The sequence below is a fragment of the Fundulus heteroclitus genome, chromosome 12 (assembly GCF_011125445.2).
Source record: "Fundulus heteroclitus isolate FHET01 chromosome 12, MU-UCD_Fhet_4.1, whole genome shotgun sequence".
NCBI classification, from domain to species: Eukaryota; Metazoa; Chordata; class Actinopteri; order Cyprinodontiformes; family Fundulidae; genus Fundulus; species Fundulus heteroclitus.
In genome coordinates this window covers 33,074,844-33,086,603 of record NC_046372.1, presented here as the reverse complement: position 1 = coordinate 33,086,603, position 11,760 = coordinate 33,074,844, and the positions used below count along the sequence as shown (strand labels likewise).

General features: G+C 39.3%; 1 protein-coding gene across 1 annotated transcript; it reads left to right on the top strand.

Moving 5' to 3' along the window:
• The first annotated feature begins 313 nt into the window (after positions 1 to 313).
• On the top strand, positions 314 to 2,981 carry LOC105926834 (E3 ubiquitin-protein ligase NEURL3). The gene is made up of 4 exons (XM_012863299.3): positions 314 to 500; positions 1,318 to 1,824; positions 1,943 to 2,095; positions 2,185 to 2,981. The coding sequence occupies exons 1-4, from the start codon at positions 476 to 478 to the stop codon at positions 2,343 to 2,345; spliced, it is 846 nt and encodes a 281-aa protein (XP_012718753.2). The 5' UTR covers positions 314 to 475; the 3' UTR covers positions 2,346 to 2,981.
• The last annotated feature ends 8,779 nt before the right edge of the window (positions 2,982 to 11,760 follow it).

The following is an 11,760-nucleotide window of genomic DNA, read 5'->3' as shown; positions in this document are numbered from 1 at the left end:
CCTAAAATAAGATAATTAGATATACTGCACTTGAAATAAGTTGATGGAGATGAATTGTTCCTATTTTAAGTGCAAAAATCTTATTCCATTGGCAGATCATATTATTTACCTGTTCAAATCAAGGAAAAATACACTCATCTTAAGAACACTTTATTCATTTTTAGTTCCGTTTTTGCAGTGCTCAAGAGTCAAACTTGAAACCTAAGCAGTGTACACATCAGGACGATAAGGAAAAGAAAAGTTGGCACAGATTGATCTGAAGTGTTGGTAAAATTCCAGCTTGGTTCATCCCTCCCTCTGTCCCGCCTCCTTTCGGTTTTCCTGTGAGTCACTGGATGTTTGTGTTTGCCAAATCCCACGTGCGCTATGCCTTAAAGCCAGCTGACACACTCCCACTTGTCTTATAACCAAATCACAAGACGGACAAGATCACAACTCCTGTATGAGCGTAAGGAAGATCACTGACTTCTGCTAGATGACAAGAGAGAAGATTACATTAGGTAAGACTGCTATAACCTTTTTTCATGGAAGATTTGGGATGATGAATTAAAAATATCTTATTCAGGTTTGAAAAAAAAAACACATCGTGGGCTATCAATTTAGAAAAGTTTTAAAATTAAAAAGTTAAAGCTAAAATTACAAATAAGACAAAATGTTTTTATTTTATTTTATCAACAAACCAAAAAAAAAAAAAAATAGATTTAGTATCTTTCTGAAAACTTTAAGCATAACCATTATAGGCTTAGCATGAATGGCAGGAGGACAAAGCAGAAGCCGCCTGACTGAGCTGAAAAACAGGTGATAAAATGATACTTAGCTTCAAACTATGATGTCAGTCTGGAGCAATAAACCATAAAGGGCAGCGGAATACCAGAAGCCAGGTGTTTGATAGGAAACCGGTAATCTTAGATCTTGCGGCAGCAGAGTGCATAATAAAAGGTGAGTCAAACAGAGGCAGTCGGAACTGACCTATTTGTATTTCAAAGCGTTAACAATCGCCGTGTGTCAAAGATGTCCCAACAAGCAGCATGGACGGGCTCTAAACGCTGACACAATTCAGCTTCTTAAAGAAAATAAATGTGCTTCCATCCTGTTTCCTCTGTTTATAATGAGATAAGGAAATGGTGATAAACAGGAACTCTGGAGGTCAAGATATTGTCAGGAAGTTCCAAGAATGCCGTCAGAGAGACAGAGAGAGACAGACAGAGAGAGAGAGAGAGCATGACTGCTAGTTTGTTATGTTTACAGATTTATCTGCAGTTATACTTGTTAAACTGGAAAAAAATACCCTAATGATGGTGTTTACTTCCCCTGCAGCTCCAAAGATGCAGCACAGCTGTGGCCGCCGTTGCCTCGGCCCCCTGACCTTCCATCCTCAAGCTGTGGGTGACATGATCCGTCTGAGCGAGGGCCTTCGATGTGCGGAGAGAACTGAAGAAACCTTCAGAGGCGGCGTCGTGTTCAGCAACCGCCCTGTGAGCATCAACGAGCGGGTCCGGGTGCTGGTGCAGAAGAAGGTGGCACACTGGAAAGGGGCGCTGCGTGTAGGCTTCACCAACGTGCCGCCATCGGCCAGGACTTTACCTCTGCCCTGCATGGCCATGCCTAACCTCACCAACACCCAGGGGCACTGGGCCTGTCCTGTGCCCGAGTCCTGCTGTCAGGAAGGTTCGGTGCTGGAGTTCTGGGTCTCTCCTCGTGGCTGCTTGTGGGTGAAATTTCACAACGACAGGAAGCGTAAGCTACTGATCGAAGTGGACCTCAGCCTGCCTCTCTGGGCCATGATTGATGTATACGGGCAGACGTGCTCCATCTTCCTCCTAGGTAACTTTAACACACCTACTTTAAGTGTAACTCAGCCTGTTTTTCTTGCTTTCTGTTGACCAAGCCTGTAACGTACTCTAAAAATACCAACAGTTCTCCGAATGATTCCCTCCTGTAGGTTCTGAGAAAAAGGGAACGCTTTTCAACAAAGCGTCCTGTCCTGCACCTGAACCTCCCATCAGCCGTCCCTGCAGTATCAATCCCGATTATACAGAACTCAGTGAAAACTCTGACGACAGTCTCTCAGACCTGAGCATGGAGTTCCCCCCAGGTATGTCTCCTGCCAACGTCGTCTGATTTGTTTCTTAATAAAGTGGATTGAGTCCGACGTCTTATAACTTCCCCCCCCTCTGGTCACAGGTGACGGCTGCGTGGTGTGCATGGTACGAGAGGCTGAATACACACTGCCCTGTGGCCACAGATGTCTCTGCGTTCGCTGCACCAACAGGGTCCTGGTGCAGTTCGGTACCTGCCCGCTGTGTAGAGAAGAGATAAACAGTAACATACAGGGTTTCCTTTAGGATATTTTGTTTAAACTGTGGTGGAGGGTTTGGGGGGGTTAGATTAAGTCATCATCTATTTAGCATATTTGTTCATACATTTGTGACCCTGGCTGTAGGAAAGAGAAGCTGATTTTGCTGTGGCGGTGCGCCACAATCAATTACATGTAGCGGAAACCCTGATTTATTAGGAGGCGACTCTCCTCAGCTGGCTGGTCCGTAAAGCTGAGGCCAGAAGCCTCTGATGCAGACTGAGAGACTGTGACACCGCCGACAGCTCTGACTGAATGTATCCTGGTGGAAAAGGCAAAAATCAGGGAGAGTTTTGAAAGCTAATATTTCCCTGAGTGAATTTAAACCAGGAAGCTTTTTTTTGTGCAATAATTAAACATGAAGATGAGGCAAGAGTAAGGGTTCTAAGATGCTTATGTGACTATCCTTTGTTGTTTTTTTGTTTTTTTACATTGTGTATAAAAAAGAAAATGCAGTTGTTGTTGCATTTTTTTGTTATTTGTAAGTGTTACTTGCACTCATTTGCATTATTTATATGATAAAAATGTTATTCGCTTTGAAACTCATGTTTAGGCAAAACATGTATGTGGTAAATTATATTAATTGTATTATTGTGGCAAACTGTGGCCATGAAAATAAAGCACATTGCAGTTCACAAATTTGTACTTTGGTGTTCTAATTTCAACTAAATATCTGACAAAAATATCAGTATATGTATTTGATTCCCAATAAATTAATTTCTTTAAATCAATAATAATAATGATACTAATAAAAACCTGCATCAATATCAAGTTGATGCACTTTGATACGTTTTTTCTGGACAGAGAAAACGGCCGGCATACGACGACGGATGCAAAACTGAAAGCATTCATCTTAGCAATGAGTTTATGTGCGCAGTGATTATAGGTGTCAACAGATTGCTTTTATTGGGGGCGAAGTAAGATAAAACTATACAGAAGAGATCACAGCGTATAAAAGATAAAAACAGGAGGCAAAGAACAATGACCAAACAAAAAAGAGCTAAAGAAGAGTATGCAGGGAAAGCAGAAAAATGTCCATAAAGGTGTTTTTAACAGAGATAAAGTTGGTCTGAAGGACAGGGACAACGTAGCTGTGGTAATGATGATTATGGTGAGACACTGAGCAGCGTAGAGGGTAAAATCCTGAGAGCGTTAAAACAAGAGACCACTATTACTAAAATGTATCATGAAATAATGAACAGAAATTGTGGATAAAACAGGAATAAGTAAGTTTTTAATACAGCAACCTCATTATTCATGGCAGTAAAACAAAATGAATATGTATATTTAAAAAAAAATCAACACAAAGCCAAATCAGACAGCTACATTTTAAAATCAGGATTACGGTGTAAACATATTGTACACACTCCCAGTGTACAATATGTGTTTTTCTTTCCTTTGGTGGAGTCAGGCTTTCCTGTAATAGCGTAATCTTTCCCAGTACAAGGACAAAACCAGCCTTCTAGTGGAGAAGACCCTTAAAGGTTGATTTTAAAAGACCAAAGAGTTATGCACAGTGGTGCTTGTGCAGATGAGATTTCATTATGAAGCCGGTCCGATTTAAGAAAGCGCCAAAAAGGAGCGGAACATTTAGGAAACAAACTAACATTATCCACAAAGTCAGTCAAAATGTTGACCTTACCTCCAACTGTGAAGATAGATTTACAGAAAGGTCATGTTATGCTGCACTAGCATGGGAGTAAAACTTAAGTTCAACAGAAAAGCCGTTTTCCCCTTCTTTCCATTTCCATGTGCATTCTAGTTATTGTTTAGTGTTTGGAGAATATTTACTATTAAGTCATGTAAGAAAAGTCATTTTAAAAGAACTGGGTCAAGATTTTTCTTGCATTCACATCTTGGATTAAGCGGCGCCCCTGTCCAACGCTCTTCTGCTCTGTAACTGTTCGGAGTCCTTTGCCGATTTTTGGCCAAAATGAAACCGACCGGCAGTTTCATTCTGACATGTTTATGGTCTTATTTTTCATTTATTTTGCCAGATACACTATCAAACAGGTGGTATCATGGCTGAAAAGTCAACGATTAACAAGACGGGTTTGAATTAACCGAAAACACAGACGAGGTGTTCAACCTTGAAGCCCAAATGTTGCTGACTTTACAACAAATGATCTGCATCAGCACCTAGAGCTGTCGGCCAGAACGGGGAGTTTCCCTCATTTAATCCAGAGTTTAATATTTCATGAAAGATTTACTGGCTACTGATTTGCTATACGTGTGCTGAGAAAAAAGCTGAATCCACTTTCTGTTTGACACTATAAGCTGTTTTGACAAATTTGGTGTCTATTACACAGGCAGCTGTAAAGAAGCATTCTTGATTTTATCATGTTTGTGTTTCCTTTCAGCGCTGGTTATTTAAATGTTTGTAGTATTTTACCCATCTTCTCATTTTGAATGGATGTTGCACAACAGCAAGCAATGCAGCATAGCTACTTCGCATGAATATTCCCTACAATGACAAGCAATGTGTTTAATTTATTTTTCTTTTTAGAAAGAGTGTATTTTGAATGTGGACATTTCTTACAAAAACAACAAAAGCATGGTCCATAGCACACACACAGAAGGAAAACAGGGTCCTAAGCAATCTCAGTGCAAAATGAATTGCATAAAAAAATCTTTCATTACAAATCAGGAACACAAACTAAGCCTCAGCAAAACTGATCTCTTGCTATCTTTATCACTGCCAGGAAGCAGGTTTCTCATAGCACCTTCAAACAATACTAAACTTTCATACTAACTTTCATACTTTCATCTCCGCTTCTGTAACCAACGCCTTTTCTGTTTGTAATGTTTTTTTCTCTGTTAAAATTAGTCCACTGACTCTCGCCATTATTCTTCTTGGTCGTCCATGTTTATTTACTCTGAACTCACGTTCGATCTTGAGAGGATTCGCAAGATTTCCCATCTGACATCTGAATGATCTTAAGCGAAATCTGTTCGTGTGTGGTGTGTTGATCTTGCCGTCTGACTAGATACCACACACTTTTATGACCTTACCTGTTTTAGCTAAAATATTTTATCGTTATGTGTGGTGTCTCTCTATTTTAAAATCCTGCCGTGTGAACCAGCCTTAAGACTAAGAAAGTAGAGCACATTACCCAAGTTCTAAAGTCCCTACACTCCCTGTATCTCAGAGAATAGACTTTTAAATACCTCAATTAGTCTATAAATCACCTTGATACATTACAGACTTGTCATCAGTGTATCAGCCATGTAGACCACTAAGATCTTCTGGCTCAAGTCTACTCTGCGTACCCAGAACCAGAAACAAACATGGAGAAGCAGCATTTAGTTCTTATGCGCCACTTATCTGGAACAAGCTCTCTAAAGACTGTAAAGTCCTTTAAATAGGGTTAGAAACCTGTTTGTTTAGAGTTGCCTTTAAATGTTAATATTGAATTCAAACTGTGTAGTTAACTGAAACATCATTAGATGAAGTGTGTAATCCAATGTATCTTGACCTCCTGCTACTATTCCACTGCAATGTACTTTCCTCTGTATGTTTTCTTTGCTTATATGCTGTTCAAGTAAAGCACTTTGAATGATGTTGTTACTGAAATGTGTAATAAAAATAAAGTGGCCTTGCCATGGCTTTCTGCATGAAATTGGTTGCTGTATAAGTTGATATTCAAAGTAGCAATAAATAAGAAATTTATTGTAGCATTAACCGAAATCATTCTCATATGTCACCCCAATGAAGTTACATTCTCTATAAATAATCGGTCCTCTCCATCAACAACGTCTTAGTCAAGTTTTTCTTCGTTCAAACATAGAGGTACCATGTGGAACAGCTTTGGTGCAGTGTGTAGCCCGTGTTCACTTCCTGGTTTCTGAGCCAATCATATGAGAGTTCCCACGATTCCAAAAACAGAGCGCAGCATTTGGTTTTCATTTTATGTTTTCAAAAGAGCAGCAGCCTGCAAACCTCGAGGCCAGTATGTGAAGCGGGCCAGAAACACTCAACAATACTTAAGAAGTATCAGCATCCTCAAAAAGGGCAACCGATCTAAGGCAGGGTAAAACAAGATAAAGATTTGGGACTATTTTGAAAGATGGAGAAATCTGAGACCTGATTAATTTCAGAACAGATGCAGGGTTGACAAAAGTTCTCCTCGACAGGTTTTTCTTTAAGTTCTATCCACTATTGTTTTTGCTTTAAAACGGTAAGAAGATAATTATTAGTTTGGTATCAAAATTTGTAATTAATTATTATATTTGGAAACTCTGTGATTAGTTTAATAACTTTTAGACCCTGCCATTATTTAAGAAGGAGAGCATGCCAGGTGGGAAGAGAAGTTTTTTTTATTGGACAAATGTCTGGTGGGACAACAGGAGGGGAAACAAAATTATTTTTGACCACTATTTGGAATGTGTGGGTTCAGTTCACTTTTATTTATGTCTGAATAATAAGAAATGGTCAATTAATATGTGTTATATGTTTTATAAGAAATTAAAAGCGCTCCCTGTCACCGGAGTGACACTCCCTGTCGCTCCCGTGACAGGGAGTGTTAAAGGACTCTTCAAATGTGTTTCCTTCATTTTATTTCATTTCATAGAAATCAGCTGCTGCACTAAAGTGGCCCAACATGACACTCATCTACTCCAAACAAACGCTAATTATTTACAGGATTTCTGTTTTCATTGATATTGTTTTATAGCTATATCTGTGGTTATGGTTGTGAAACTTGGAAAAGGCATTTACTATCCTTAATTGCCAGGATCCGGTCACTTTTATCACTAAAAACAGGCTAACAGTTTGTTTGCCAAGTTGTGGATTTATATCACCCTTAATGTTGTTGTTGTCAATTTGATAGGCACGATCTGTTAATATCCTCATAAAGGCGACTCGTTTTGCTTCGAAGTTGCCGAACTGTTTCAGCCTGCAGGTCTTCCAACCTCTGGTTTTCAGTGCTGGGTATTTAAAAATTAGCTTCATAAGTTGTTTTTTTTATCCCTCCCCCACCCCCTTCTTGTCATTCTTGATTTTATCATGTGTGTGTTACCTTTCAGCGCTGGTTATTTAAATGTTTGTTTCATTAGAGTATTTTCCCCATCTTCTCATTTTGAATGGGTGTTGCACAACAAGCAATGCAGCATAGCTACTATGCATGAATATTCCCTACAATGACAATTAAATTCAGCCAGCAGGTGCTCAGAAATGAACATACACAGTTCTCTGAGGGATAAATGTGCCAATAACATGTTCTCCATAGCTGCTTCTATAGGATAGCAATCCTGCACTGCTATTTAAAGATCTGCAGAGATGATCATTGTTGTGACAACCTCTCACACCGTCAGTTGTTATAACCTTACTTGGGATCTGTTGTTCCTAAGTGTTTAATTTCTTTTTCTTTTTAGAAAGAGGAAACTGAAAATGACGTTTTCTAAGCATGTGCTTTTCAAAGCGTTTTCATGTCCACTTCAATTGTGTATAGGACAGACAACTTTACAATACTCTCTGTTGAGAGACACATATAAAATAATATTGTTGTTTTTTATTTGACCTTTTATTAAGTAATGCATTTATTTATTTCACCTCTTTTCTCTACATGCTCCTATCATCCCTCCCTGATCCTTCACATCTTCAGACCCTTTCTTCTTTCCACTGCTGAGTTGTGTATTTTGACTGTGGAAATTTCAACAAAACCAACAAAAACATTGTCCACAGCACACACACAAAAGAAAGCACCTTCAGCGACTTCAAACATCCTCAGCTCCGTTATTTCTACATCCGGCATTTCCCTCCTTTTTACCAAAAGACCTACATGAACAGTGTAGAATAGATAAGTGTCCACGGGCATCAGGAGTTGGCAGCTGGATACATTACTTTGAAGGTCAATGAAAATGCTCAATCATACTGAAGAGTCAACCGAGCAAGCGTCCAGCATGGTGAGGTGAGAGAAATGTGTGCATGTTGAAGTGCAAGATAAAGTAATGTTATTTTTAGTCTTTGCAGCCATATTTACGTTTGATGTATAGCAGTAGTGAACATGCAGCTTATCCATTTTATGAAAGCTGAGCCATTGAAACAAAAGGCAGGCAGGCAGCAGTGTGATGGTGAGTTTTCATCTTGTGTTTGAGCTTAAACAGTGAAAACTGGGAACAAATTTCGTCTCTCTTTTTTTTAAGGTATGAAATAATATGTTATATATTTATCCACATATATTAATAGATGGGAGTGTTAAAGGGCTCTTGAAATGTGTTTCCTTCATTTCATTTCATTTATTGGAAATTAGGTGCTGAACTAAATCTGCTCAATGGGGCAGTCATCTACTCCAAACAAAAGCTAATTATTTACAGGATTTCAATATAATTTTCATTGATATTGTTTTACAGCTATATCTGTGGTTATGGTTGTGCAACTTAGAAAAGCATAATCAGTCACATGTATTAATAAAAACAGTCTGTTTGCCAAGTTGTGGATTTATATCACCCTTAATGTTGTTGTTGTCAATTTGATAGGCACGATCTGTTAATATCCTCATAAAGGCGTCTTGTTTTGCTTCAGAGTTGCCGTACTGCAGGCCTTCCAACCTCAGACTGTGGGAAATGAGATCCTCCTGAGTGAAGTGTGCCGGTGCACTGAAAGAAACAAAAATACTTTCAGGGGTCGTGTGAGGTTCAGCAGCCGCCCCGTTTCTAACGAGTAGGTCTGTGTGAGAACGTCGAGTAATGTGCCACAGTAGAAAGGTGTCCTACGTGGGCTTTGTCAACATGCCCCCATCAGGCAGATCTTTACCACTGTCCAGTGATTGTGTCTTTGACCGTGTCTCATTACTCCACAGAGTCATCTAACGAACTACTGCTGAGACTAAATATTTGATCTCTGTTTTTTGGCCCAAGGATTTACTAACCCACTCATTCTCTAATTAAATATTTTCTTTCCAAGGCAGGGCTTCTAACAGAGCAATTGCTCCTATTAAATTAAATACATTTGTATATTATTTCCTCTGAAAAGCGCTCTCTTTGGTGTTTTTTTTCTGTCTTTTCAAACCTCTGATCAGTTGCAGCAGCTGCTCAACCCAAGCCTGTTTCGTCCAGAGGTGTATTGCAGTTAGAAGGAATGGGGATGCTTACATAGATAACTTTACACCAGTAGGTATTATAAACTGAAATAAACTGTCCTGTATTACTTTCAGAATCCCACTGGAGTGTGCCTACTTAAATGTAATCTGTCTTTGTGACTGAATGAGTGCGCGGCTGATTTGTTGCAAAACGTTTGTAGATAATGGCTTCTTTTAAAAAACATTTCCATCATAAATCCCTCCTATTGTTCATAAACCACAACTGGAGGCGGGCATTTCCCGTAAATCTGTGTGTGCAAAGAAACGAGCCAGCGATTCTAATCGGAAATTATTCAGATGTTTTCTTTTCTGTTGAACAATAAATTTATGCATGTTCATAGTCTGTCTCTTGATTTGATTAATTTTGTTTTTATAGACCATTTTGTGTTTGCCTTCCTCGGCCTTTATTCACGTTTGTGAGATGCTTTAACAGGTAAAATTTCCGGCTGAGGGATCAATAAAGTCTGCCAGTGGGTGAATCACTGGCTCAGCTCTGCAGGGGTTTGGGTCCTGCCTCTCTGACAGGAGCTTCTGTGTCCAAACGGAGGATTTTACCTCAGCCTCTGCTGCCCTCCGCTGGCCGGGTACTCAGGGCTCCATTCTTGGTCCTCTCCTGCTCTGTCTTGATTTACTACCTTTTTGTGCTATTTTTTGGAAGCATTGTGTGCCGTTCCATTTATGTGCTGATGGCTGCCCAGTCTATTTCCCCTTAAAACATGATGGTTCAGTTCAGTCCCTCCTTGATTGTCTCGTTGACATCAGGGGATGACTAGCACTGAATTTCTTTGGTTTTACTAAAAAAGGACTATGGTTGTGCTTTTTTAATTCAATGGTTCCAGCTCTTATTCCTTCCTTTGATGTTTCCTCTTTGCTACCACATGCAAAATCTTGCACCTCTGATTAAGGTGTAAAAATGGACCACCCAACCAAAAAGTTGACTCACATTTCAGCGCTATTGTTGAATCCTTTTTTTATCAGTTTTTAAAAAATAAGCCCTTTCCTGTCTTAAGGTGACCTAGAGACAGTGGTCCATGCTTTTATAACTTCACGCCTGGACCATTGTAACTCTCTTTTGATTTGAGCAAGACTCAAATCGAAAGTGACACGAGTTGTTAAAGGGTGGGGACCAAATGCTGCTGCACCATTTTTAGCTGGTACAAGTAAACATAAGCACAACACTCCGGCTTTAGCATCCCTTCACTAGCTTTCCCTTCAGTTTTAAATCCATTTTAAGTCTTTTATAAACACAATTTGTCTTCCTGGCTAGGGCTGCCCAGAGTGAGTTGGCATTTGTGTTTTAATCTTTTACCCTTTATATGTACCTAAACTCTTAAATTTTCTATAGCTCCCATGTAATAACTTATGGTTGTTTTATTCCTGTTCTCGCTTACATTTTTATGCGGCACTTTGGTCAGCAGTCATGTTTTTTTTAGGTGCTTTAGAAATAAAGTTGTTTGATATGGGATGCAAATGATTGTCTGCAAACATCCGTGAACTGAAGATAATTGGGAAAGATAAGATAAAAGAAAAGGTTTGCCCATGACTAATGCAGATAAAATTCATAAACTGGTACACCACGTAAATATAAAAAATAAAAGTTTTGTTGTTATTGTTGTGTCTTGATTGTAATTATGTTCCGATGTTGCATGATGTATTTTTGCGACATTTATTGCAAAAAAAAAAAAAAAAAAAAAAAAAATCCAGCTATTTTTTCTTTCATTTAATTTTTGTTTAGTTTAAATGTATTTTATTCTATGTTACTTTGTTTGCTATATTAGTTTAAATTTTTTTTGGCACATTTTTTTTTTTTTAATCTTTTTTATCTGATCATAAAGCGTCAACTCCGGCAACACCTGTCTGTCTTTCCATCTAAAACGAAAGTTACTGCTGTAACTACGGTTCTATGAATCCCGGATGACCGCCAGAGGCGGTGCTTTAAGCACTGAATGATCATTCTTGCGCATGCGCAGGTCGAGTACTAATGACAACAAAGTCACCTGTGACCTGCCGGGGACCCACGTGACTCTATATAGTCACGTGGCACCCGGCGTTCAATCCCTCAATCTTCTCGTGAAAAGCAGAGATTCCGAGGGACCAAGCACTCTGGCGGTCATCCGGGATTCATAGAACCGTAGTTACAGCAGTAACTTTCGTTCTATTTCATCCCTACTGACCGCCAGAGGCGGTGCTTTAAGCACTGGATGACTTATGTCAACAAGGTCACGAGGAATCAGCAATATTCACCTAACGTGTTGTAGATGTATGCTGCTCCAGAATTCTTTGAAGGGGATGAGGCGCAGCCACATTCACCCTGTAAAACCGAGT